Genomic DNA, 27598 nt, shown 5'->3' on the forward strand with positions numbered 1-27598 from the left:
GATAAGGCAGCTAGATAAGGTTGGGCATTGGACATACACATGGATTTAAACTCTGCAATAACATGACACAACAGCACCCTAGTTTAGCTGTCAAGGTAACCTAACTTCAGCAATATAAGCCAATGCTGCTGGAACTACAAACATACTATCTGTACACTCAGCTCAAGATGCTGCAGAGTTGCTGGCAGTAGGCACAACTGTTGTGACAGTGGTCCTGTTGTCAGCACTGGTAGAGCAAGGTTTGGCATTCCTTTGCTTTTCTGCAAGGGCACTTTAGTGGAACCCATATCCACTACTGTGAGACTGCAGAAACAATCCTGGGAAAAATGCAAACTCCAGGTGTAGGCGTGAGATCATGGTCCAGTTGGCCTGATGCATGTAACCACTGGAGCCTAACTTCTAGGTTCCCTATAAAGCTGTGCAGTCTGCAAGTGTGTTTGTAGCTGGGAAAACAACAGTGCCAACCCATTCGGCAAACTAACAAATACCAAAACTAAGTGACTGCCTGACTATACTCCACACAGTCCACTCAATTCACGACTTGCCACAGTCTGCAGAGTCAAGACATGTTTCTTTTATACGAGGGGACAGCAACAAAATAATAAAGAAGTGGTTTGGGGATTTGCCCAGGTGGCAGTGAATGGTACCGTTTGTAAGGGCTGCACGGAGGTGAAAAATGAGAGCCCATTGTCAGTTCTGTTACATTATCACATTTCAGTTACATTGGATAGTTGATAGAGAAGAGGCAGACTGGAAATGGAAGAAGAAAGAGAGGGGTTGTGTGGCAAGTGCTGTCACCACTACTCTTTACTCTTGACATCTACTGACTGTGGCGTCAGCTGTCAGACATCAATAAGTGACATACTCAGTGTGAACTTGCCCTTTAAAAATACATTTGCTGTTTTCCCTCATCATTCTTTTTCACACTCCTGCATTTCCACATGTTTACAGCTGGCAGTACACACTCTCTTCCACTGAGTGACGCGCTCTGCACGGTATAGCCAGCATGGAAGCAGTGCCTCCTCCTCCTCTTCTCCCTCATCCCTGATCCCACCACCTCCTCTTGTTTTCCTCCTCCTTCCACCCCATACTTCCTTCTCCTGTCATTGCTGTCTATTTAAAGCTCTCAAACAGTGTTACATCCATTGGAATTTTCTCTCTAGCCTTCAGCACCAGGGTAAGACTTTGAGTAAAAACTCTAGGAGAGGGACAAGAGGGGAAGAAGGAATGGAAAAAGGAAAATGGAGAGATGCATACAGGTGTGGGAAGGAGGCAACAGAGAAAAAAGAATCAAAACTACAGAGATGAGATGCAGTTGGACACACTTGGCATCCTTGAGCAAATATGACACTTTGGACTCTTTGGTTTCATGTTTACACATAAATATTACGCAACGTCCCAAAGAGGAAATGTTTCCTGAACTGCTATGACTATTTGGAGGGGGTGCAGAATCACCTAATAAAAATAGTACAATCAGCCCCCTGTGCCTCTTGGTGGTGTATTGTGGTGTATCATTTCTGTAATGCATCTTCTTAACAGATGGATGTGACTTTTTAATGAACCAGACTTTTTGATTGATGCTTTGCACATGTATCACCTGTATCACCTGTAGGATTTTCTTATTTATTGTTTGTACAATTTATTACGAAAACTAATGCACCATAATACGTACATATCCTACATTATCATGAGCCAATAATTTGTGTATAACACACAAACTGCTGTATGTGGATATAATAGTAGAATCAAACAGAGGACTTTGCATCCTACAGGTTTTTCTTCTTTTTTTTTTACCTGACTCCCTCCTCACTACACCAATATTCATTCATGCAGTATCTAATGTACCTGCTGAAGTGGCCAACTCAGCAGTCCAGAAACCACAGTGATGATGGTGAGGATTGTTGGAAGGGTCAGTGGGTAGAGTTATGATGGTATTTAGCTGATGGTATGGATGACAGGTAGATTGGATTATATGATAGGAATTTGGCTGGTAACAAGGGTATGTCCGCTGTATGATGGTGTTTGGTTGCCTCAACCCACTTGTTCCTAACTTTTAGCAGTAAAAAATTCATCTGTGATTTTATGCTGGCTAGATAGCACGTATAGAATATTAACCCCCTGCACTTCTGTGCTCTTTGAGCTCATAGCCATCATTGCTTTGTACTAGGTGATATTTGAGAGCAAGCTGTATCTTGAGGGGTTTGTGATGGTAGCAGGTAATGGCTATACTGTATACCAGGGTCTGTATATTTGTTTCATGTGCCTTGTCAGTAGAAGATGAGGCCAGAGCAGTAAAAAAACTACAGTCACATAATTATCCTTTTGCTGCTTCTTAAAAGGGCAGTTTTAAAGTAACAGTTGGATATTTTGGGAAACATTTGCCTTCTTGTGGAGAGTTAGAAAAGAAGATTGATCCAGCTCTCATGTCTAGCCATTTGATATAAGGTTACAGACAGCAGCTTAGTATTAAGACTGGAAACAGGGAAACAGCTAGCCCAGCACTGTCCAAAGGTGAAATGTCTAAAGGCCCAGATGCACCAAATCAACTTCAGAGAACTAGCAGCGATGAGGGCCTCCTGCTGCATCGTCTGACGTCACTGTGTCTCAGCCAAAAAGTTGCACAAGCACATATTGCAAGATGACAGATGACACAGCTGACAACCAACCAACATGTACATTCTGTGCCTACATGAGAGGAAAAACTTTTCTACACCAGCAAACAAAAGGGAAATTGTAAGACCAAAATAATGACCAAGACAATTTAGCCAGTTAGCATATCAACAACACAACCCAGTGCTGAAAGATAAGGGCATATTTACTGTGTGCCAGTGCCAGTGGGCTGAGCTGAACTGCCAATCAGAGTGATTTTCATTCACCGACGGGCTGTGCTCTGCTGACACCAGTTCAACATGCTGAATCGGCCAAAGAAGAAGCAAATGAGGGCCAACAGTGCGGGACGCACCGCACCAACGAGGGCAACAGATGCTCACCAACGACCCAACATTGACTGATGGCTAACCATTGGCTTGCTGTGTCACGGCCTAAGGTTACAGGCAGCAGCTGGTTAGCTTAGCATTAAAACTGGAAACAGGGAAAACAGCTAGCCTGGCTCTGTTCAAAGGTAACATTTCTAAAGCTCACTTATGGATGTGTTTTATCTTGCTTGTTTTATATTTAAAAAAAAGTGTATCAAGAAACAGTCCAGACAAATTGGTAATTTTACACTTTAATTTTTAGCCTTTATACTGTGACTGACAGGGAAAGTGCTGTGATTCACAGAGGAAGTTTGCCTTCAACCTTAAACATTGTAGTGTTCTTTCACTTTGTTTTATTGTGTCTGTAATGCTGATGTTCTGTGTGGCTGGAAGGCACTGTGGTTTGTTGGTGAGGTTGCTTGAGACCTTTGTGCAGCTAATGCTTGGTGCCATGAAACTGTGGATCTGAGCACTTGTGTAGCAGTCAGTGTGAACAGTTTGTACATGCTTCATTTTCTTTTTACTGTGTCAGAGTCAGGCTGATCCAGCCACAGCATCTTCATGTCTGTTAGACTGAATATAAATATAAATATCTATCTATCTATCTATCTATCTATACATATATATACATATATATACATGTACATATCATACCCTATCAAATTGAGTTAAAAGGTAGTCAAGATCACCAAAATCTATGCATAATCACTGTGTGTTGAGTCAAATTTTCAATATATAATCAATATAGTAACACTGTGTTATTAATACATTACTGCTGCATCATCAATCTGTTATCACTGTGTGACTTTAAAAGAAAAAGCCAAGCAAGATCCAAATATAATAGTAGAATGAAGCCCCTATAGTAAAAGCTAGCCAGGAGAAGGAGGGGCAGCTTGGATAACAGACACCAGGGTCCACTGCAGGCTAATAGACACCATGCAAGACCTGGGACATACACGCACCCTGAGGCCAGTCCAAGCACCTGCAACATACACACTAACTCAGACTTGGATGATTGGGATACATCAAAGGGGGGATGAGATAAGATATGGAAGATGTAAAGTGCTGAGGTTGACACTTTTTAGAAGGAAGGCCCCCCAACCGGTTTTAACTGGTTTTAGGGGTCTGTCAGGGGTCAAGTGACATAGAAGTGATGTTGTGATGTATATGACTTGAAAATGAGGGTAATTCTACACATATGATTGGTTAAAAAACTTAAGAAAGTGAGCAGGAGAGAGAGAGAGAGAGACCGAGTATTAAGGTCAGTGCTTTCTTTGATATTATTGGAAGCAAGTTTAACTGAATTTTGACCACCACCACGATTTTTAGTTCGAGGGCAGCAAATAAATCCACAGCAGTGTCAGTCAAACCCATCAAACATGCCTTTTGCATTGGAAATTCCCACTAGGAGTGCTAAGATAGTGCCAACACACATTGTTCCTCAAACAAATCATAATATTATTTGATCTAAGACTTTGGATGATATTAAACTATGTGGTGCTGAATTGTTTCATACCCACGTTACTGTGTATGTTATTATATGTGTTGTGTTTATGTGCATTGTCCCACTAGACTGCCGGGAACACTTCCCACTGACTTTTCATCTTATACTTTGTTTCAGCTGTCTCACATGTAATCATCTTAAGACCAGCATTGCTAACTATACTGTGATACACACATTGTTGTTGTAAACATTGGTGTTGCAGCTCTTATAAGCACAACACCAGTTTGAACGTCTCTAGAAAACCAAGTCGCTATATAAACTTAATAATATCTCAGTGGAAACAACTCTAAAATGTTAATAAAATAAATCAATACAGGCTATTGAGTGAAGTTTAGTAAGAATGAAAACAGAGATCAGCCACTGTCTCCTGTCCTCTGTCCACCTCCCTTTGCTGCTGATGGAATCACTGTGTGCAGGTACTGCTGCTAATTTTGGCAAACTAATCTAAACAGTTAGACATAAAGGGCTCTAGTTTCGCAGACCGGGGCGCGGCGGGGGCGCAGCGCACCTGCGCTTCGCCAACTGGGTGTGGCCAGGCGGATTTTGTAAGTTTGGCACACCGTGCGCCCTGGCGCAGCTACTCCTCTTTCCCACCTCCGTCCCTCGTACCGGCGCAAGTCGGAAAGAGGGAGGAGAGAAGGCGTGGAGTGGGTTTTACACACATCACACCAATCAAATGAGCCCCTCTCCTTGCCCTTAAATGCGCCGCGCGAAGGCGTAATGAGAGTTTACTCAATTCGCCATTGCAGAAGAGAGCAGCAGCGTCAGACAGCCAAACTCCTCCCAGAAGGAAACTGATGTTTTGGTCCGGGAGGTCGAAGCTCGCAGTGTCCGAATATACGGAACTGCGAGCAGACCTCCACGGGCTGATGATGCAAAGGTAGCCTGGGAGGAGGTCACCACAATTGTAAATCAATGTTGCATTTCTCTCGTGCGTGCACGCGCTTTCTCTCTCGTAGTCCCACTCTGTTTCTTTTCTTTTGACTTTTCTAAGATGACAGATGCTGAATATATACTCCCTATCTGATGCTGTGGCTCTTTGTGGTTGGCTGAGAGGGATGTGAACTTATTAGTTTGCAGGCTGTGTTAATCAAATCAGGTTGGGTTTCCATTACGCGTGCCAAATGTGCCAAACGGTGCCAAACCCCTTTGATCTGACATCAGATGTGACGGGACAGTCGATATAGAGATACATTTATGTGCTGATTGCAGATAGTTGCATTGAATAGTGGTTTTTTGGGTATTTATAGCATTGTTAATGTGCCTGATATTCTGGAAACCTGCCTGTGAGGTTTTGGTGACGTGTGCGCACTGTCCGCCGGTCAGCCAAACTTCGGCTTACACCGGCTGCGCTCTGCCTGCGCTGACAGTAGACCTGGTTTCAGATGGCGAGCTTTTAGCGCACCTTCGGCGAAGCCTTTTGGCCGAAACTGTCACTGCGCCAAGCTGGATCTGTCGACACCTCCCCCTGCTGCGCCGCCACACCCATCTCAGCGCACCTCGGTCTGCTAAACTACCAAACTGAGTGCACCTCGGGTTGCGCTGCTCGAAACTACCTCTGCGCGGGGTTCGCCACCCTGCGCTGCGCCGGGAAACTAGAGCCCAAACAGCTGTTGTTGTTTAGTCTTATTTCTTTCCTTAAAGTGAACTCAAACAACATCAAACCAACCAAATAATGTTTAATACCATGAATCTTTTAACAATTACCTTTGGTGAAATGATTGTAAAAATTTCTGTTAAATGAGGATAGTCATGCAAATTAAGTGGACAGCCAATGTAGTTTTGAGTAGCAAAAAAACAATACTCGTACTCGTTGTCCTCCGCTTATCCGGGTCGCGGGGGCAGCAGCCTCAGCAAAGAAGCCCAGACAGTCCTCTCCCCCGCCACTTCTGTCAGCTCTTCCTTGGGAACCCCGAGGCGTTCCCAGGCCAGCCGGATGTTGTAGTCCCTCCAGTGTGTCCTGGGGCAGCCCCAAGGACATGCCCGAAACACCTCCCAAGGGAGGCGTCTGGAAGGCATCCTTACCAGATGCCCGAACCACCTCAACTGGCTCCTCTTGATGTGGAGGAGCAGCAGCTCTACTCCGAGTCCCTCCCGGATGTCTGAGCTCCTCACTCTATCTCTAAGGCTGAGCACAGCCACCCTGCGGAGGAAACTCATTTCGGCTGCTTGTACTCGCGATCTCGTTCTTCCGGCCACTACCCAGAGCTCGTGACCATAGGTGAGGGTTGGAACGTAGATTGACTGGTAAATCGAGAGCTTCGTTTTTTGGCTAAGCTCCCTCTTCACCACAACAGACCGGTTAAGCACCTGCATCACTGCTGACGCCGCCCCAATCCGCCCCAATCCGCCGCCCCAATCCGCCTGTCAATCTCCCGCTCCATCCTACCCTCACTCGTGAACAAGATCCCGAGGAACTACGCGGTGCCAGACCCCCGAGGCCTCTTTGATGGCCATGTCTGGCCCATGTATTTGAAAAAATGAGTTGTCTTGTCACATATAATAAAACAAGTGTTTGGCAGGGAAAAAAGTAAGGAGGGATGGCAGTATGCTTTAAAATTCTTGAACAAATCTCTACCTAAAATAATATAACTCATTCTACTATATTTAGCTAGACGAAATAAGTTAGCCTTTGCAGACCTACTAACTCCTATAATTTCCTGCACACCCTCCCTGATAAAACCTTTTTCCAGTTGTTGGGAGCAGGAATATTGTTTCTTTACATTTCTAATGGGAGCTGACAGCATTTCTTTGGAGTAAAGCAAAGAAAAAAGGCAGCGTTTTAGATCTGGTCTGTGATGTAATAGGTCAACCGGAAGAAGTTCTAGAACCAACACGATTAAAGGGTGGCATATCGCCACCTATTGTAGTGGAGTCAGACATACTCAGTAAATCGATTCCCCTCCTGTGCTTGTATACTGGTCTTGTGGATTAATTTGCTGCCCTTGAACCAAAAAATGGTCTGTGGTGTTGGTCAAAATTCAGTAAAACTTGCTTCCAATAAAACCAAAGAAAGTTCAGAGCACTCTGACGAAAAACCAGGAAGCTGATCAGAAGCCCAATGCAAGAAGGTTTATTTATTCAGAGATGACATCGTATCTGAGTTGGTGGTCCAGACCAAGAACTGAACTCAAAAGGCCTCGGCACTGACCTTAATACTCTGTCTCTTTCTCTCTCTTCTCAGTTTCTCAAGTTTTTAACCAATCATATGTGTAGAACTACTCTTATTTTTTCTAATTTATATTAGTCACAACATCACTTCTACGTCACTTGACCCCTGAAAGGCCCCTGGAAACCCCCCTCAAACCAGTTAAAACTGGTTGGGCGGGTTGTTTTTCTCAAAAGTGTTAACTTCAGCAGTTTTTGTCTTCCCTTATCTTAACCCCTCCCTTCATGTATTTCCAGGTCTGAGTTGGTGTGTATGTTGCTGGTGCTTGGACTGTCCTCGGGGTGAGGTGTGTTTCCCAGGCCGTATATGTACTACGGTGTCTATTAGCCTGCCAGTGGGCCCTAGTACTCTCTATGCTTGAAGCTGCCCCTCCTTCTCCTGGCATGCTTTTACTATAGGGGCTTCATTCTACTATTATATTTGGATCTTGCTTGGCTTTTTCTTTTATATTCACACAGTAATATCATGATGATGATGCAGTAGTAATGTACTGATGACACAGTGGTAATATACTGATTATATATTGATAATATATTGCTAATACAACTCAACACACAGTAATTATGCCTAGATGTTGGTGCTCTTGACTACCTTTTAACTCAGTTTGATAGGATATGATATACATGTATGCACATACACATGCATATATACATACACACACATGTATGTATACATATATATATATACACACACATTCACATGCACATAATGATCAGATAGCTGTTTAAAACAAAACCTCAACACTGGGACAAGGACAGTAGTAGCCCAGATTGGTTCTTGTGTAGGTTCTTGGTTTGATAGCTTTTCTATAATGTTTAACATATGATAAATCAAAGTGATTTTGTGATATAATATTGAAATACCATTTTATACCTTGGAGGCTGTGTTTAACTTCAGTGCCATGTGGTAGGTTAAGTTGGAGAACTGGCTAAATTTACCCTACAGCATTTGGCTCAATTTTCCCCATAGCTGCCATATTGGCAAAAAAATGGCCAGCTTAGCAATTCTTGGCTAATCTTTGGCTAAATGATTCACATGGTTATATACAGATCACCAACACATATAATACACATTTATAGACTTGGATGAATTAGCTTTGACATAACATGACATGCTGAAAGCAAAAAACTGATTGTATGTGTAAATATGTACTTATACCAATACCATCTGCTTCTCTTCATCACAGCCATATAGAAATGATGGGTGCTTCCTGAATTTATCGTCACATGACAACAAATGTGCACAGTTGCCTAGGAAGAGGGGGTGGGTCATCATACCCCACTCTCCTCCCCTTATTTTAAGTATCATTTTGATGTATTTATCAATTAGCAGAAATATAGCACAATATGGAAGTAAAAGCAGTGCTGCTGATTTAAAAGTGAAAAAAAGTTAATTGTATACATAGTTGTGATCTCAATATTTATCAAAATAATCATAATTATCATTTTGGTCATAATTGTGCAGTCCTACTACTGCCTCAACCACTCCACTGTATGTACCACTTTGTCTTATACAGTAAATGAGAGATATAATGAGTTGCTTACAACTTGGAAAGATTAGGTATACAACACAATACAAAAAAAAACCCATCATATTATTTAGCCATTTATTTCCCTCCCTCAGCATTAGTAAGCTCACTCCTTTACTACAGCCCCTTGCACAAAAAACCTAACACCTGCTAATATCTGGCTTTTTAATGTAATGGGAAAGGTTACAGTCGACATTCACACCCGAGTCAAATTACTCTGTAGTAGTCACAGGTATTTATTGGCTCTGGCTCCGATCGACATTGATGGAAACACAACATCTTGGTGAATGCGATAATTTTAGTCCTTTTACCTGCGAGATGCAATGATACACCACATAAAAAAAAACACCTGCCTCTGCCTAAGCAGCACTCAAACACTGTAATCACTGTAATGCTTTCCCAGGCCTCCATGCTGCCTTCTACTGTTTACTTATCTGTTTTCCAGCCTGTCTGTGCATCAAACATGACACACCGGAAAAAAAAAAAAAAACACAGAAAGGCATATTCATCTGCTGCAGAGCCCTGTACTCAGCTCTGCTCTACTGGCTAGTGAAAGGAATCTATCACATATTTTTAGCGGGTTTTCTCGGATTTAAAAAAAACAACACATATATGCTTTCATTTTGGTGGAAATGGGGTATTACAGTTGCTGCTGCAACTGCAATTAGTCTTGCAGTAGAGGTGTAATTATCAATTAGCGCCATGTCTCTGTTGCTGTGGTTGTAAGTGTGGATCATTCTGCAGATGATAAGGTAGAGGAGTTAGTGTTGCCTGACAGTGCACAAGATTACATGTAGGGTAGGTGTAGATGTTATGAACACATATAGACTGTTTGCCATTAACTGGAAGTTTTGGTTGTACAGTACAGGCCAAAAGTTTGGACACACCTTCTCATTCAATGTGTTTTCTTTATTTTCATGACTATTTACATTGTAGATTCTCACTGAAGGCATCAAAACTATGAATGAACACATGTGGAGTTATGTACTTAACAAAAAAAGGTGAAATAACTGAAAACATGTTTTATATTCTAGTTTCTTCAAAATAGCCACCCTTTGCTCTGATTACTGCTTTGCACACTCTTGGCATTCTCTTGATGAGCTTCAAGAGGTAGTCACCTGAAATGGTTTTCCAACAGTCTTGAAGGAGTTCCCAGAGGTGTTTAGCACTTGTTGGCCCCTTTGCCTTCACTCTGCGGTCCAGCTCACCCCAAACCATCTCGATTGGGTTCAGGTCCGGTGACTGTGGAGGCCAGGTCATCTGCCGCAGCACTCCATCACTCTCCTTCTTGGTCAAATAGCCCTTACACAGCCTGGAGGTGTGTTTGGGGTCATTGTCCTGTTGAAAAGTAAATGATCGTCCAACTAAACGCAAACCGGATGGGATGGCATGTCGCTGCAGGATGCTGTGGTAGCCATGCTGGTTCAGTGTGCCTTCAATTTTGAATAAATCCCCAACAGTGTCACCAGCAAAACACCCCCACACCATCACACCTCCTCCTCCATGCTTCACAGTGGGAACCAGGCATGTGGAATCCATCCATTCACCTTTTCTGCGTCTCACAAAGACACGGTGGTTGGAACCAAAGATCTCAAATTTGGACTCATCAGACCAAAGCACAGATTTCCACTGGTCTAATGTCCATTCCTTGTGTTTCTTGGCCCAAACAAATCTCTTCTGCTTGTTGCCTCTCCTTAGCAGTGGTTTCCTAGCAGCTATTTGACCATGAAGGCCTGATTCGCGCAGTCTCCTCTTAACAGTTGTTCTAGAGATGGGTCTGCTGCTAGAACTCTGTGTGGCATTCATCTGGTCTCTGATCTGAGCTGCTGTTAACTTGCGATTTCTGAGGCTGGTGACTCGGATGAACTTATCCTCAGAAGCAGAGGTGACTCTTGGTCTTCCTTTCCTGGGTCGGTCCTCATGTGTGCCAGTTTCGTTGTAGCGCTTGATGGTTTTTGCGACTCCACTTGGGGACACATTTAAAGTTTTTGCAATTTCCGGACTGACTGACCTTCATTTCTTAAAGTAATGATGGCCACTCGTTTTTCTTTAGTTAGCTGATTGGTTCTTGCCATAATATGAATTTTAACAGTTGTCCAATAGGGCTGTCGGCTGTGTATTAACCTGACTTCTGCACAACACAACTGATGGTCCCAACCCCATTGATAAAGCAAGAAATTCCACTAATTAACCCTGATAAGGCACACCTGTGAAGTGGAAACCATTTCAGGTGACTACCTCTTGAAGCTCATTGAGAGAATGCCAAGAGTGTGCAAAGCAGTAATCAGAGCAAAGGGTGGCTACTTTGAAGAAACTAGAATATAAAACATGTTTTCAGTTATTTCACCTTTTTTTGTTAAGTACATAACTCCACATGTGTTCATTCATAGTTTTGATGCCTTCAGTGAGAATCTACAATGTAAATAGTCATGAAAATAAAGAAAACGCATTGAATGAGAAGGTGTGTCCAAACTTTTGGCCTGTACTGTATATGAAAGCGTAAGATAACTCCCTACACAGAGGCATGCCTCGCTGTAGTCCCACAGCCCCATCTGTCTGATCTAAAGTGCTCTAACCCTTGGCCTTTGACCCCTCCTAGAGGCAAAGCCTTTCTTTGCTTATTGAGGACCACTCTTTTCATTATCTTGGCCTCTTTTCCTTCTTCCCGTCTTTCTCTTCAATCCTTTGTTCTGCTGGAGGCTTGAGCTGAGCATGGATTTAATACCTTCACAGCTGAGGGAACCTCAACAGCTCCAGTTTTTACGTTGGACATTTTCAAGATTTATTGGCAAACTGTTTCGATCTTTGCATATCAACAGTAAGCCATGGAGGAGGATGTTGCATTTCTTTCTTGTTGAGTGGTGCAATTTTGATAATGACTCACTTCTGCTCCACTGTTTGTCATTTTCAGGTATATGTACCATTAGAACATGGAGTCCATTAGAGCACAACCTGCTCAGGTTGACACAGGGTGAACAGGCCACTACCATGTAGATAAAAGTCAAAGATGTTTCAAATGAAAACACATGAGTGAATGACCATGTAAGAAAATGCGAAGCATGTTGTTCTATTGTCCATATTTCCACCCATCCAGCTTCTTTGCCCACCCATTCCTAACCTGTTGCCATGGTTTCAGCCAATGGGATAGGCAGTGGGTTGGCAGGCGGCAACGGTAGGGGTCAAACAAGTTCACTGTTGGGGGCTGGATGGGGGTTGGGATGTATGTGTGGGTGTGATGGAGGGATGCTGGGGCATTGGAGAGGATAATGGGGAGCTGATGTGGTTGAGAAGGTGGGACTTAGCATGTGTGTGTCCGCAAGTTTTGATGTACACAGCAGAAGTATGTGGAGAACAGGTGTGTTTTAGGCAGGCAGGGGGATGGAGTAAGTGATTATAGCTAAGCTTTGATCAAGGATCAAAGGACTTTTCAATTTTTAATTTTTAATTTTTTTTTTTTTTGGTGGGGGATGTCAGGTATTTCAGATGCACAAAAGACTATTCATCTGTGCTGGAGCCTCCTGGGGGTTTGGGTGGGGTTTGGTATGGGAGATGGAGATGGGGGTTGGTTGTTGTTGGGAATTAGGGCTATTGATGCTCAGTTGGGTGGGGTGTGGGATTGGATTAAGAGTGGTAAAGATGGAAGGCTGCACTCTTTCACATTTCAATATAGCAGCTTCAGTAAGAAGGACTAGGGTCAAAGGTGCAGCTCTAATGCAACAGATGGAAAATTGTCCTGTGTAGGGATGGGCTCAGGATTTGTAACAGTCTGAATCCTGAGCATCATTTAGTTTCAACTCTGTTCCAATCACCGAGACACATATTCCTAGGTCTAATCTTTTGTGGGACTGAGCCATGTTACAAATTAAAATATTGTTTCCTTTACATGCACTATTTTCAGTAAGACAACTTAGTTTTGTACTTCAGAGATAGAGCAGTTCAGAATGTGTTTTCCCTTCACAACAACTTATCAGAAGGGGACCAATAAAGACATACCACAACTGATTAAATCCTCCTGCCACTGAACAATACATACATGGGAGTTCTCAAGATTACAAGAATCAAACCCCAAGGAGGTAACAGAATGACGAAGGCCTGCTTTGTGTTCCTAAAGTATTGAATGCTAAATGGAAGGAGGGTCAATATTGAGGACGCCCATAAGCAACTGTGAAGCGATGAAGGACAAGACATAGCCAAGAAAACATACACACATACAAAACCCAAAACCAGTGAAGTTGGCATGTTGTGTAAACCATAAATAAAAACAGAATACAATGATTTGCAAATCCTTTTCAACCTATATTCAATTGAATACACTGCAAAGACAAGTTACTTAATGTTCGAACAGGTAAACTTTGTAATTTTTTGCAAATATTAGCTCATTTGGAATTTGATGCCTGCAACATGTTTCAAAAAAGCTGGCACAAGTGGCAAAAAAGACTGAGAAAGTTGAGGAATGCTCATCAAACACTTATTTGGAACATCCCACAGGTGAATGGGCTAATTGGGAACAGGTGGGTGCCATGATTGGGTATAAAAGCAGCTTCCCTGAAATGCTCAGTCATTCACAAACAAGGATGGGACGAGGGTCACCACTTAGTGAACAAATGCGTGAGCTGATTGTCGAACAGTTTAAGAACAACATTCCTCAACGAGCTATTGCAAGAAATTTAGGGATTTCATCATCTACGGTCCGTAATATCGTCAAAAGGTTCAGAGAATCTGGAGAAATCACTGCACGTAAGCGACAAGGCCGAAAACCAACATTGAATGCCTGTGACCTTCGATCCCTCAGGCGGTACTGCATCAAAAACCGACATCAGTGTGTAAAGGACATCACCACATGGGCTCAGGAACACTTCAGAAAACCACTGTCAGTAACTACAGTTCGTCGCTACATCTGCAAGTGCAAGTTAAAACTCTACAATGCAAAGCGAAAGCCATTCATCAACAGCACCCAGAAACGCCGCCGGCTTCGCTGGGCCCGAGCTCATCTAAGATGGACTGATGCAAAGTGGAAAAGTGTTCTGTGGTCTGACGAGTCCACATTTCAAATTGTTTTTGGAAACTGTGGACGTCGTGTCCTCCGGACCAAAGAGGAAAAGAACCATCCGGACTGTTATAGGCGCAAAGTTCAAAAGCCAGCATCTGTGATGGTAAGGGGGTGTATTAGTGCCCAAGGCATGGGCAACTTACACATATGTGAAGGCACCATTAATGCTGAAAGGTACATACAGGTTTTGGAGCAACATATGTTGCCATCCAAGCAACGTCTTTTTCATGGACGCCCCTGCTTATTTCAGCAAGACAATGCCAAGCCACATTCTGCACGTGTTACAACAGCATGGCTCTATAGTAAAAGAGTGCGGGTACTAGACTGGCCTGCCTGTAGTCCAGACCTGTCTCCCATTGAAAATGTGTGGCGCATTATGAAGCGTAAAATACGACAACGGAGACCCCGGACTGTTGAACAACTTAAGCTGTACATCAAGCAAGAATGGGAAAGAGTTCCACCTGAAAAGCTTCAAAAATTGGTCTCCTCAGTTCCCAAACGTTTACTGAGTGTCGTTAAAAGGAAAGGCGATGTAACACAGTGGTAAAAAGGCCCCTGTGCCAACTTTTTTGCAATGTGTTGCTGCCTTTAAATTCTAAGTTAATGATTATTTGCAAAAAAAAAAAAAGTTTCTCAGTTTGAACATTAAACATCTTGTCTTTGCAGTGTATTCAATTGAATATAAGTTGAAAAGGATTTGCAAATCATTGTATTCTGTTTTTATCTACGATTTACATAACGTGCCAACTTCACTGGTTTTGGGTTTTGTACATGATTACAGTGGTTACAGCAAGCAAGCAGAACCCCAAACCTGATTAGCTATGACACTGATGCCTTGTGATGAAATATGTGTTGGCTGGAAATCCTGATCACTGAAGGGTTGCACTCATTTCAAGTCAATCTAGATGCCAGGATAGGTGCAATGTGTAAAGTGTCCTGTTTTTGCCCACAATGTCTACTCTCAATAAGAACTGTTTTTATTGCAGTCCCTTTGTCCTTAGACAAACTAGAAAGGAGCATCTGCTTTCAGATGAATAAAAAAAGGCTGAAGTGCCCACTTTCAACTGACACCCGCGGCTCACACAGGACACACTGTACAGATAAAGGAAGTATGATGTGCCACTCTGGGAAGAAAGTGTCTTTTAATTGCTGCTTTTCTGGAGCATTAATGATGAATGCATCATTTGCATCATTTTCAGTTCAGTTTAATTTTATTTTATTTATAAAGCTCAATATCAGAAATCACAATTTACCTCAGAGGATTTTACAGCATTCAACATCCCTCCGTCCTTAGGCCCTCACAGCAGATAAGGAAAAACTCCCCCAAAAAAACCCTTTAATGGGGAAAAAATGGTAGAAACCTCAGGAAGAGCAACTGAGGAGGGATCCCTCTTCCAGGACGGACAGATGTGCAATAGATGTCGTACAGAACAGATCAACATAATAAATTTACAATAATCCATATGACAAAATTATACAAAAAGAGAGGGAGAGTTAGAGAGAGACTTAGACAGACAGAGACAGAGAGTATAATAATACTAGTAATACTAGTATTTTGGTAGCATATATGTATATATATATATATATATATATATATATATATATACATGTATATATTATCCAGATGTAGCTGCAATTGGGGGGAACCAGTGGAGACAGTGGAGCACAAAGACACCGGAGAAGAAGCCGAGTAAGTGCATAGGACGTGAATGTTAGCAAGTGAAGACGAACCAATTTTTCAGAATCTGACTGGGGGAAGGAGAGAAGAGGCTCAGTGTGCCATAGGAGGACCCTGGCAGGCCTATATCAGCCTAACTAGGGGCCAGACCAAGTCTAGCCTGAGTCAGTCCTTACTATACTGTAATCTTTATGAAAAAGGAAAGTCTTAAGTCTATTTTTAAATGTGGAGACTGTGCCTGCCTCCTGGGCCGAAACAGGAAGATGATTCCACAAAAGAAAAGCCTGATAGCTGAAGGCTCTGGCTCCTGATCTACTTTCGGAGACTTTAGGGACCACGAGTAACCCTGCATTCTCAGAGCGCAGTGTTCTGGTGGGATAATATGACACTATGAGCTCACTAAGATATGATGGAGCTTGACCATTTAGAGCTTTATAAGTTAACAGTAGGATTTTAAATTCAATTCTGGATTTTACAGGGAGTCAGTGCAGAGAAGCTAAAACAGGAGAAATATGATCTCGTTTCTTAGTTCCTGTCAGTACATGTGTCACAACATTCTGGATCAGCTATAGATTTTTTAAAAAGTTGTTAGAACAACCTGAAAATAGGGAATAACAGTATTCCAGCCTTGAGGTAACAAATGCAAGGACCAATTTTTCTGCATCTTTTTGAGACAGGATAGGCCTAATTTTTGAAATATTACACAGATGAAAGAACACAGTCTGTGAAGTTTGTTTTATATGGGAGTTAAAAGACAAATCTTGGGCAAATATTACTCCAAGGTTTCTTACAGTTGTGCTAGAGGCCAGGGCAATGCCATACAGAGAAACTACTGTATATCTTCAGATAGAGTTTCTGAGGTGTTTGGGGCGAAGAACAATAACTTCAGTTTTGTCTGAATGTGAATTTCCTGACTGACAGAGAAAAGTTACACCAAAAATAAACATTTCAGTTCCCCCCTTTAATGATGTCAACAAAAAAAAACAAGTTTGACACACAACCTGGATGTGTATGATGCAACAGTTGAAGATGACCAGGTCAAATGTGGTTGGACTTCTATTCAATTCCCTGTGTTTAGAAAGCTCTCCAGTTGAACCAGTCACAGCTGATGGACAGAGTGTTACTACACCATTTTGATTTAGTGTTCTTATCAAACAAACTGTCCTCTCAAGACACCTGTTTGTCTCTCGCCTATTTTTCCTCTCACTTGCTCTCATCCCCGACCATGCAAGCTCAGTACTTCTCTTGTGTACTGAGCTGATATGCTGTTTTTCTTGATTCCTTACATCACGAGCCTTATTTTTATCTCAGAGACCTAAAGTTGGAGATACTTCTCTTTCTATTTGCAGATGCTTTAACTCACTAATATGGTCTCTTTCTTTTTCTCTCAACAGGACCAGGAAACTGCAGATAAGAAATATTCCACCTCACCTGCAGTGGGAGGTTAGTTCGTATTTCATGTTTCCTGTAATATTTTTCTTGCTGTGATCATTAATTGTCTGTAACTGGGACTTCACACTGCCTGGCACCACATCACATTCCCACCACCACATCTCCTCTTTACATTTGGTGAAATTAATGTTTTTTGCTGTTTGGGTATAGGATTCAAAATCAAGTCCTCAGGCTGGCATGTGTGTCTTATTATTGGCCAGTCAGCAAAGCTTAGCAAAACAAGCTAAACCTTGACAAGGACATTTGAACCCGTCTTCCATACCTAGTCAGTCAAAAACATAGTAAGGCAGGTTTCTGCTTTAGCTCTTATTGTTTGGATATCACATAGCTGCCAACTCTCGTGAGAGTCACGCAACTGGTTGGTTTCACACGGTCTCACCCCACACCTCCAATTTCTCACTCCAAAAAAAAAAAAAATGTTGGTTGTCGTTCCACTCCTTTACGGTGTGGCGCCACCTTACATAACTAGGCCACTACCACCTCAAATGATGCCCTTCTTGTAGTAAGAAGAGGAATAAGAAATGGTTCAACTCTTGCATTTCTCACCTCCAGGTATGTTGGCATGTGTGTTGTGAAGTAGTTAGGCTTTTAATCTTTACATTTAGGGGTGATGGTAGCATAGTGGATAGTGCTGGCACTCCATATAGCCTTCAGAGGTGATGCCTCGCTTGTTTTACTCCCTGTCTTGTTTGTATATTCTTTGGTCAGAATAAAGTTTTGAAGTTCTGACTTGCAACCATTTATTACACGTCATTCCCTCACTCTGTCCTATCCATTAAAGGTGAAAAAGCCCCAAAGAATAATCTTAAAACTTACATTCAGTTTCTTATATGTGTTGTGACAGCATGTCAAGGCATTTGGAGAGCTTTGTAAATGTCAAAAATGCTAAATTACTACTTTAAATTAGTACTTTATGTTAGCAGCTAAATTGAAATAGTAGCCTATTGCTGCAGCAGCCATCCTTTCAAGCAGCTGGGCAGAGCAAGCAGTAGATAGGCGAAAAATTCCGCTGTCATAAATTTTGGGCGCTAACTGAACGTATGCTCATTGATGGACATATTTAGCAGAACTGAGCAATTGTTTGTTTATGTGATTGAAATTATGTGATTGGAATTGCACTTATGAGTTCATTTGGTAGTCACCACACTAAAATGATGTAAAACAAGGCAAATTAGAAACACGATTCATGACAAATGCAAGAGACAAATTTACATTAATATCGACACAGCATTTATTTTTTAATATAAATTTATGTCCGTGTAATAGGCCACATTATGTTTAATGAAGGTTTTGTGGTTACCTGTTGTATTTGGGAAAGAAAAGAAAACTGAAGTATTAAAACACAATTGTCTGTGATATTAACAGGTATTATTGTGTAGGCCTAAACGACAAAATTGTTGTCAGCCCCGCTGAATCTCACTCCAAGGCCTTTTGAAAAGTTGGCAGCCCTGGATATCATACGAACAGTTGAATAAGGATATGTTGCAAATGTAGTGCTGTTATCTCCACCGTTGAAACAGCCGATCTCCAGCCAGGCTGTGCAATGTGTTTCTGAAGCCCCTTTCTCACTGCATTATAAAAACCTAACACCCACTACATCTGGGTTTTATATTTAATGGGAAAAGTTAATATCGGCATTCGCATGCAGGTCAAATGACTCCAGTGGCGTGCACAGACTTTTTGAAGGGCAGGGGTGAAAAGAAAAAAAAGGGCACATACAGTGCTGAAGAGGGCACTAAGTTTCGTGTGTTTTCGAGGGCACTTTAGACATGTTTATATGTTATACAAATGGCACATTATATAGCCTTAAAACAGACTAACTAGACAGACTACTCAAGTTAGTTTGTAGTTAGGATCAGCATCCACGAGAACTGTGTAGATTCAACGTTGGACTGCGAAGAACACACAGAGACATGGATGTATGAAGGAAATAAATCCCTGGAGGGGTCTGGGGGTCCTCCCCCAGAACATTTTCAATTAAGTAGATGCCATTTTCTGTATTCTAGTGCATTTTAACACCATATTAGCACCAGATAATCCAGACTGGTTCTGTGAGATATAGTTCTGGCTTGATATAGATCAAAAAAGGGCCCAACATAAAAGTCATTGCAACAGTAATGTTTCATAGTATTTCTTGGTCCTAATAGTTTTCTGGAGTTTAGTGTATTTTTCAACACAAGAGAGCAGTTGTGTTTTGGCAACCAGGAGGGCACTTAAGCACATGTTTTTACCACCCAAGAGGGTAGTTTATCATGTTTTAACCAGCCAAGAAGGCAGTTTAGCTCCTCCGAGAACCGTCACCTTATCGTGGTGGAGGAGTTTGAGTGCCCTAATGACCCTGGGAGCTATGCTCTCGGGGGCATTTTGCCCCTGGTAGGGTTTCCCATGGCAGATTGGTTCTGGGCAAAGGGTCAGACGAAGAACGGTTCAAAAGACCCTTCATGATGGATACAAACAAGGACACGTGTACCCGGCCCGGAGGGTTACCGGGGCCCCATCCTGGAGCCAGGCCTGGGGTTGGGGCCCGTGGGCGAACGCCTGGTGGTCGGGCCTTCACCGATGGGGTCCGAACCGGCTACATGGGCTCGTCCCCCTGCAGGCCCACCACCCGCAGAGGGATCCAGAAGGGTTCGGTACAATGTGGATTGGGCAGCAGACCAAGGCGGGGGCCTTGGCGGTCCGATCCTCGGTTACAGAAGTTGGCTCTTGGGACATGGAATGTCACCTCTCTGGCGGGGAAGGAGCCGGAGCTTGTGGAAGAGGTTGAGCGCTGCCGGCTAGATATAGTCGGCCTCACCTCGACACATAATTCCGGCTCTGGAACCCAAGTCCTTGAGAGGGGTTGGACTCTCTCCTTCGCTGGAGTTGCTCCGGGTGAGAGGCGGAGGGCCGGGGTGGGCTTTCTGATAGCCCCCAGACTCTCTGCCTGTACGTTGGGGTTTACCCCGGTAGACGAAAGGGTTGCTTCCCTGCGCCTTCGGGTCGGGGAACGGGTCCTGACTGTTGTCCGTGCTTATGCACCGAAAAACAGTTCAGAGTACCCACCCTTTTTGGAGTCCCTGGGACGGGTGCTGGATAGTGCCCCGACCGGGGACTCCATTGTTCTGCTGGGGGACTTCAACGCTCATGTGGGCAATGACAGCGGGACCTGGAGGGGCGTGATTGGGAGGAACGGCCTGCCCGATCTGAACCCGAGTGGTGTTCAGTTATTGGACTTCTGTGCGGGTCGCAGTTTGGCCATAACTAACACCATGTTCAAACATAAGGATGTCCATCGGTGCACGTGGCACCAGGACAGCCTAGGTCGCAGGTCAATGATCGACTTTGTAGTCGTATCATTTGACCTTGAGTCCGAATGGGCCTTGTTCCGCTCTGCCATTGTCGAGGCGGCAGTTGCGAGCTGTGGCCGCAAGGTCGCTGGGGCCAGTCGCGGCGGTAATCCGTCAGGCTGAAGAAGGAGGCCTACAGGGCATGGTTGGTCTGTGGGTCTCCGGAAGCAGCTGATGGGTACCGGCGGGCCAAGCGGAGCGCAGCAGTGGCAGTCGTTGAGGCAAAAACTCGGGCATGGGAGGAGTTCGGTGAGGACATGGAGGAAGATTATCGATCGGCTCCAAAGAGGTTCTGGCAAACCGTCCGGCGCCTCAGGGGGGGAAGGCGGCAACTTGCTCACACTGTTTACAGTGGAGGCGGGGAGCTGCTGACGTCAACTGGGGGCATTGTCGGGTGGTGGAAGGAATACTTTGAGGAGCTCCTCAATCCCACCAACACATATTCCAGTGAGGAAGCAGAGACAGGGGTGTCGGGGGCGGGTCGTCCAATTTCTGGGGCAGAAGTTGCTGAGGTAGTGAGGACTGTCTGGGCTTCTTTGCTGAGGCTGCTGCCCCCGCGACCCGGACCCGGATAAGCGGAGGACGACGACGACGACGAAGGCAGTTTAGTGTGTTTTGCCAACCAAGAGGGCATTTAAGCATGCGTTTTGGCTCCAAAGAGGGCACTTTAGCATGCGTTTTGGCTTCCAGGAGGGCACTTTAGCATGCGTTTTGGCTCCCAGAAGGGCACTTTAGCGTGCATTTTTCAACAATTGGGCCACGTTTAAAAAAAAAAAAATCATATTGGTTGTGTGTGTGTGCGCATGTGTCTGTGTGTGTGTGTGTGTGTGCGTGTGCGCGCGTGCATCGGGGCGAAAGTCTACCGTGCACGATACAGAGAGCAGAGGAGAATTGTAAATGCGCGACCATGTAGAGACAGAAATGACATGCCGTCATGTAAATAAGATAAATAACATAAGGCTATTTAGTTTGTTTAATAAAAAGGTATAGGTATAGGCATAGGCGTAGGATTGGGTAGGGACGGTAGGGACACATCCCTACCAATATTCAGCCCCCTCTGTATTGTCCCTACCAATATAAACACTGGCTGTAGGCGTCCGCTCAATATGGTACACAAATTGCTGGTGTCTACCATGTGTCCTGCCTCTAACCTCGTATTGCTCATCAATTGGCTCTACCCTTATTTTAGTAACGTGTGATTGGTCCTCCCCGGCGCCGCTCTCTCCACCGACTTTGTGGGTGCGCGTCACCGTACAGTTCAGAGCAGTTTGTGAGGGAACAACACATATATGCGCATCACCGTTAGCGCTCCACACCGGAGCGCTGAGTGTGAACACGTGCCAGTGATCTGTGACTGTCTATGGTCCTGATATGTCGCATGCACAGCGTACATTTCAAATTCGCATTCTACAAACAAACACGTGCAGATTTCGCGGCTGCAAAAAATGAAACGCCAGCAGGCCCAGCACCAACAACAGTCGTTGATGAAGTGGAAGAAAAGGAAGAAAACAGATGTGAGTCGGTTGGTTCAGTAAATAAGCTAAAAAAAAAAATCGTATTTTCTGCCAACACCTGTTGATGTTAGGCTAACTGAATGGCGTTCCTTGGCAACTCTTTGCTAGACAATGAGATGCTAACGAGCTAATACTAGCTGAGCTAAGTTTGGCAAATATTAGATCAATATTATATGCCAGAGAACATGAAATTCCACTTCACATGCTCCATCAGCAATCATAGATGTCATGTAGTGATGACACAGTTCAAATTAATGTTTGTAGTAAGATAACATGATAGAAACAGTCTGAATAAATAAAGTGTAAACACTGTAAATAATAGCTCCTTCAGTGACAGTCTTCAGCATCCATGGTGTGTGAAGGAGAGACTTAGGAGAATAGAGAACCACTGCTCCCAGTAAAAACACCAAAACTGAGTCATATTTATGTAACAGATATTGGGTGTAAGTGCAACATTTTGCACACAGTTGTATTATAATGATTTTGGAGCATTTACATTTTTGTTGATTTATTTTATTTATGTTTAACATGATGAAGCTGACTAACTTGTGTTGACATTATGGCTATTACTCCATTCCCTCAAAAAATGAATAAATAAATAAGATAAATAATAATAATAATAATAAACAACACAGAACAAACTCTAGCAGGACAGCGGAGCATCCCGACACTGTGTATCCCTGGATGGATGCTCAAGTGTGGGTGAGAGGAGTGGAGAGGACCGGCAGTGGTAACATAACCTGGGCTTGTAACTATAATCTAATTACTATTACTAATTAATTTCTCCTATTTTTGGAATTATAATGCGTTACATTACTCTGTTACTAAGCCTCCGCTCGGAAAACTAAACAGTCCTGAAACTGCAGCAAAACACATGGCACTCATGTGACTGGCTGTAAAAGAGTGAGACATCTGATTGGCTGCAGACAATCCCCTCTTAGAAAAAATGCATTTGTGAATCGAGCCTCGTCAGGGGAGTCTCAAAACTCGCACACACAAATGCAGGGAAGTTTACAAATTAAAAGCACTTTGTAAACGCAGGTTTGACAGTTCATATATCAATGTAACAACCTCCAAATATGTATTTGCTGAAAATTACAAATATTTTTACATGCGTACATTCGGAGTTTTTGTGTGTGCATCACAAATATGTTTATAAATCTTATTTTTTATATGTGGATATATATGTGGATATTTTCTTTTACTTATATATGCAATGAAACATATTTTTGTGTGCAATGAAAATGTGTTTGTGTTTTGAGTCATACTATATAGGTATGTATAAATCACCAAATACATTTGTGAATCCTTTTTTGTGCATTTATTAATTTCTGTGTGCATTTATTAATTTTGAGACTGTTCTAGCTCCATAGTTATACAGTCATTTCTGCTGGATGTCTAAACATGTATATATACATATATGTATATATATATATATATATATATATATATATATATACACACACACACATATATATATGTACACAGACCACAAGAAGCTGGTTTGGTATGCACAGTGAGGAAGACAGACTGTTGCCAGGTAAATATACTGTAAGAGGCCCTAATCACTGATGTGTGTGCATTAACCACTGTACAGTTCAAACTGCAGGACTCAGTTTCACACAAATGCAGTGTGAAATGTAGTAGGCTATACAATGTAGTATACTAATAAAACATAAAAAAAAACTGTGAACTCTGAACTTGTACACAGTACAGTCCTATACAGAAGCAGTTCCTTTATACTTCTGGTTTGAATCGACGCCGTAGCTACGGCGTAGGCTCCACATCAACGTAGAGCCTACACTGTAACCTACGCTGTTGCCTGACATGCACCTTTCCAGAATTGTAACTACGCGTCATGGTGACGCAGATCTCCTGTCTGTTTCTGTATACTGACACCTTTTCCCTCAGTGGAAACAAAGCTTGTTGTATTTCACAGATAAGAAACAATAAATTGTGAAGACAGTAAAGCCTCCACTGAAATAGCATTTTAAAGGGACATTGTGTAACATTTTCAGTTGTTTATTGGCAAAAATTGATGTCTGCATTCATAAATATGTCATCACTGGTGTACTATTACCTCCACCAATAATCTGACTTATTCTCGTAAAAGGAGAATTTCTGATTTGTTTGTACATTGTGCGGGTAAGTCGTCTGTGGGGTTCCATTACGCTTCGCCATCTTGAGAATACACCCGCCAGCAAGGGACATACAGCACCGCCTTCGGCGTTTTCGTTGAGAGCCAAGCCAGCACTGCGTGACTGAGGAGCCGAAGGAGAGGAGCAAGAGGCGCTTCGCTACTACCCTAGCAAATTTGAAACAAAGTCCCACTCTTTGAGCATAATGCAGGATCATGCATATGCAGCATCATGGGAGACGGAATCCTTGTCGCCAAGAAAGCGCAAAAGGGAATAGAAAAGGCAGCGTGACCGGCGAATTAAAAAAACGAAGGCCCACATCGGGATAGCCTTTCGCTGTTAGCGGCCAGTCGCTAACAGCCTCATCCCTCTCCTCGCATCACTGCGCCGCTGTTAGCTGTTAGCCGCTGTTAGCTGTTAGCCGCTGTTAGCCCCTGGCCTGTGATTGTATTACCTTTCTCCTTCAGCAGCTCTCTCCACCTGGGAAAGGCAACCCCAATGCTGACCCTTGTTTTTTTAATTCGCCAGTCACGCTGCCTTTTTGATTCCCTTTTGCACTTTCTTGGCGACGAGGATTCCGTCTCCCGTGATGCTGCATAATACATGATCCTGCATTATGCTCAAAGAGTGGGACTTTGTTATGCGGCAGTAGTGCCGCTGGCCGCTAACAGCTGTTAGCGGCGCAGTAATGCAAGGAGAGTGCGCCATCTGTTTGAATGCAATATACGATCTCAACACTAGATGGGAGAAATTCCTACACACTGTGGCTTTAATTCTTGTGATATATCCTTTAGGGATGTATGCTTCAGGATTTATCCTGGCTTCATATGAACAGAGGAAATCTCCCCTCATTGCTAGGCTAATTTATACAATGTAAAATGCCATAGGCTTGTGCTAAAAACGTTAGCATGTTGTATTTGCTTGGAAAACATGTTTAGTGTGTCAGATGTTTTGTTGGTGAACCTTGTGAGTTGTAATGGAGCCAAATTATGTGCCGTTACCTTTGTTAAATGCTGCTGTTGTCCCTGGTTTTACATGAGAAGAGGGGAAGCTTGCTAGCTGCTAGGCTAATTTATACAATGTAAAATGCCATAGGCTTGTGCTAATAACGTTAGCATGTTGTATTTTGGGGGAAAATTTGTCCAGATAAAGACAAGTGTTTGTCTGTGAGTGCTGCGAGTTATAGTAAAGCCAATTTGCGTACTTGTGTTTGAAATTGTTTCTATTAAGCCATATTTAATGTGTGTTTAATGTGTGTTTTGAATCAACTAAACTTTACAGCACTTCACACATACCTCCACCGCAGACCAGTGTTTTGGAGGTGTAACTGCAGAGTGACACAGACACACCACAGCAGATGTAAAAATACTCACAAAGACGAAGGCAACGTGCGTAAGCTATGTGTGTAGGGTCTACGCACAACCATAAATCCCCTTTTACACACAGCACTGCAGATATGGATGCAAAGACTTGCCCTAAGGATCTGACTCTCAGTAGCAGCTGAATTACTAGTAGTGAAATTCATTCATTCATTCATTCATTCATTCATCTTCTAACTGCTTCATCCTCTTGAGGGCTGCGGGGGGGCTGGAGCCTATCCCAGCTGACATCGGGCGAGAGGCAGGGTACACCCTGGACAGGTCGCCAGACTATCGCAGGGCTGACACATAGAGACAGACAACCACTCACGCTATAGTGAAATTTACATAGGCCACTGAATTTATTGTAAAACCAAAAATTCAAGATGAAAATTTCACACTTTCACACTCACATCAATGATGGAGCGGACCTCATTCCAATTAGTTTACAGTGAAAAAAGTATGAAGTATGTATGAAGAAATGACACCTGGGGCCCTATTTAGATGGTCTAAAGCGCAAAGCGCCAGGTGTGCGGCGCATGGGCGTGTCCCAGTCACTTGCTAGTTAGACAGCGCGTTTTCAGACTGTGCGCCATGGCGGAGAGTCTAAAAGGGTTGGACTTACTCTGTGAATTAGTCATGGGTGTATTTTGGGTGTATCATTCAGTAAGCCAATCAGAGTGTCACCTCTCATTCCCTTTAACAGAGGCGCGATTGGAGCACACGGCGGAGAGCTAGTTAGATGGCGCACCAACTGGAAAGAGTGAGCGTTTTACAGCTGAGGAGACGATAACTGTATCTCTATATCGACTGTCCCGTCACATCTGATGACAGATCAAAGGGGATTGGCACCGTTTGGCACGTTTGGCACGCGTAATGGAAACCCAACCTGATTTGATTAACACAGCTGCAATCTAATACGTGCACATCCCTCTCAGCCAGCCACAAACAGCCACAGCATCAGATAGGGAGTATATATTCAGCATCCGTCATCGTAGAAAAGCCAAAAGAAAAGAAAGAGAGTGAGACTGCGAGAGAGCAAGAGAGAGCGCGCGCACGAGAGAAACGCTGTCAACACATTGTAAGTTATTCAATTTTATTTTAACCCGGGAGATTAGAGAGCCCAGCTCCCTCTCCAGCATCCTGAACCCCCCGCCTGAAGGCTCAGGAAGGGCTGGTCCCGTGGCTGCACCCGGGTCGTCTGGTCTGGCGTGTGGGCCCCCGGCTGTGCGGCGGGCTGTGCGGCCGCTGTGCATCCTCCTCCTCCTCCTCCTCCTCCTCCTCCTGACAAGATGATCTTCAGTTTTATGTTCTAAAAGCTTTTTTTTTAAAATATACATTTGTACTTGTAGGGCTATAAGTTTACGTTTTTAGTTCACAGAAGCTATGATTTACATGCCAAAATGATCACAACTCATTTGGGAAAGACAAGTTCATTTTACAGGCTATGCATCATCAGCCCGTGGAGGTCTGCTCGCAGTTCCATATATTCGGACACTGCGAGCTTGGACCTCCCGAATTATGATGATCATTATTACTGCGATTAGATCATTCTAATTAATGACTGACCATTAAGACATGTTTCTGATAAATATTTAAATGTGCACAATAATAATTGTTCACATTGTAATCATATTTTTATTTGTTATGTTTTGCATATGTGTGGCTGCTCCGTGTGTGTCTGAGCAGAGTGCACGCGCGTTGTGCACCCGCCTAGAGACGCATATTACTAATTTGTTTAACAGCGAAATACTGCACCGTTGACTTTAGACCAGGTTTTTGTTGGTCACTGGCGCATTTGCTTTTTAAGTCATCTAACTAGCAACACGCCATGACTGCGCCTCACCACTCCTCATTTTTAGACCAACACACCCAGAGAAGCGCAAGTTCATTTGCTAGTTAG

The 27598-nt window shown here is 43.3% G+C and overlaps 1 protein-coding gene across 2 annotated transcripts in view; it reads left to right on the forward strand.

Annotated features, from left to right (window-relative positions):
* Nucleotides 1-27598, forward strand: part of igf2bp1 (insulin-like growth factor 2 mRNA binding protein 1) — a 103701-nt gene that overhangs the window by 43149 nt on the left and 32954 nt on the right. For both annotated transcript variants that reach the window (XM_033645701.2, XM_033645702.2), the window contains exon 3: nucleotides 17299-17347. In XM_033645701.2, coding sequence (XP_033501592.1) covers nucleotides 17299-17347 — 49 coding nt within the window. The remainder of the gene's footprint in view (nucleotides 1-17298; nucleotides 17348-27598) is intronic.

This window comes from Epinephelus lanceolatus, chromosome 18, assembly GCF_041903045.1.
Source record: "Epinephelus lanceolatus isolate andai-2023 chromosome 18, ASM4190304v1, whole genome shotgun sequence".
NCBI lineage: Eukaryota > Metazoa > Chordata > Actinopteri > Perciformes > Serranidae > Epinephelus > Epinephelus lanceolatus.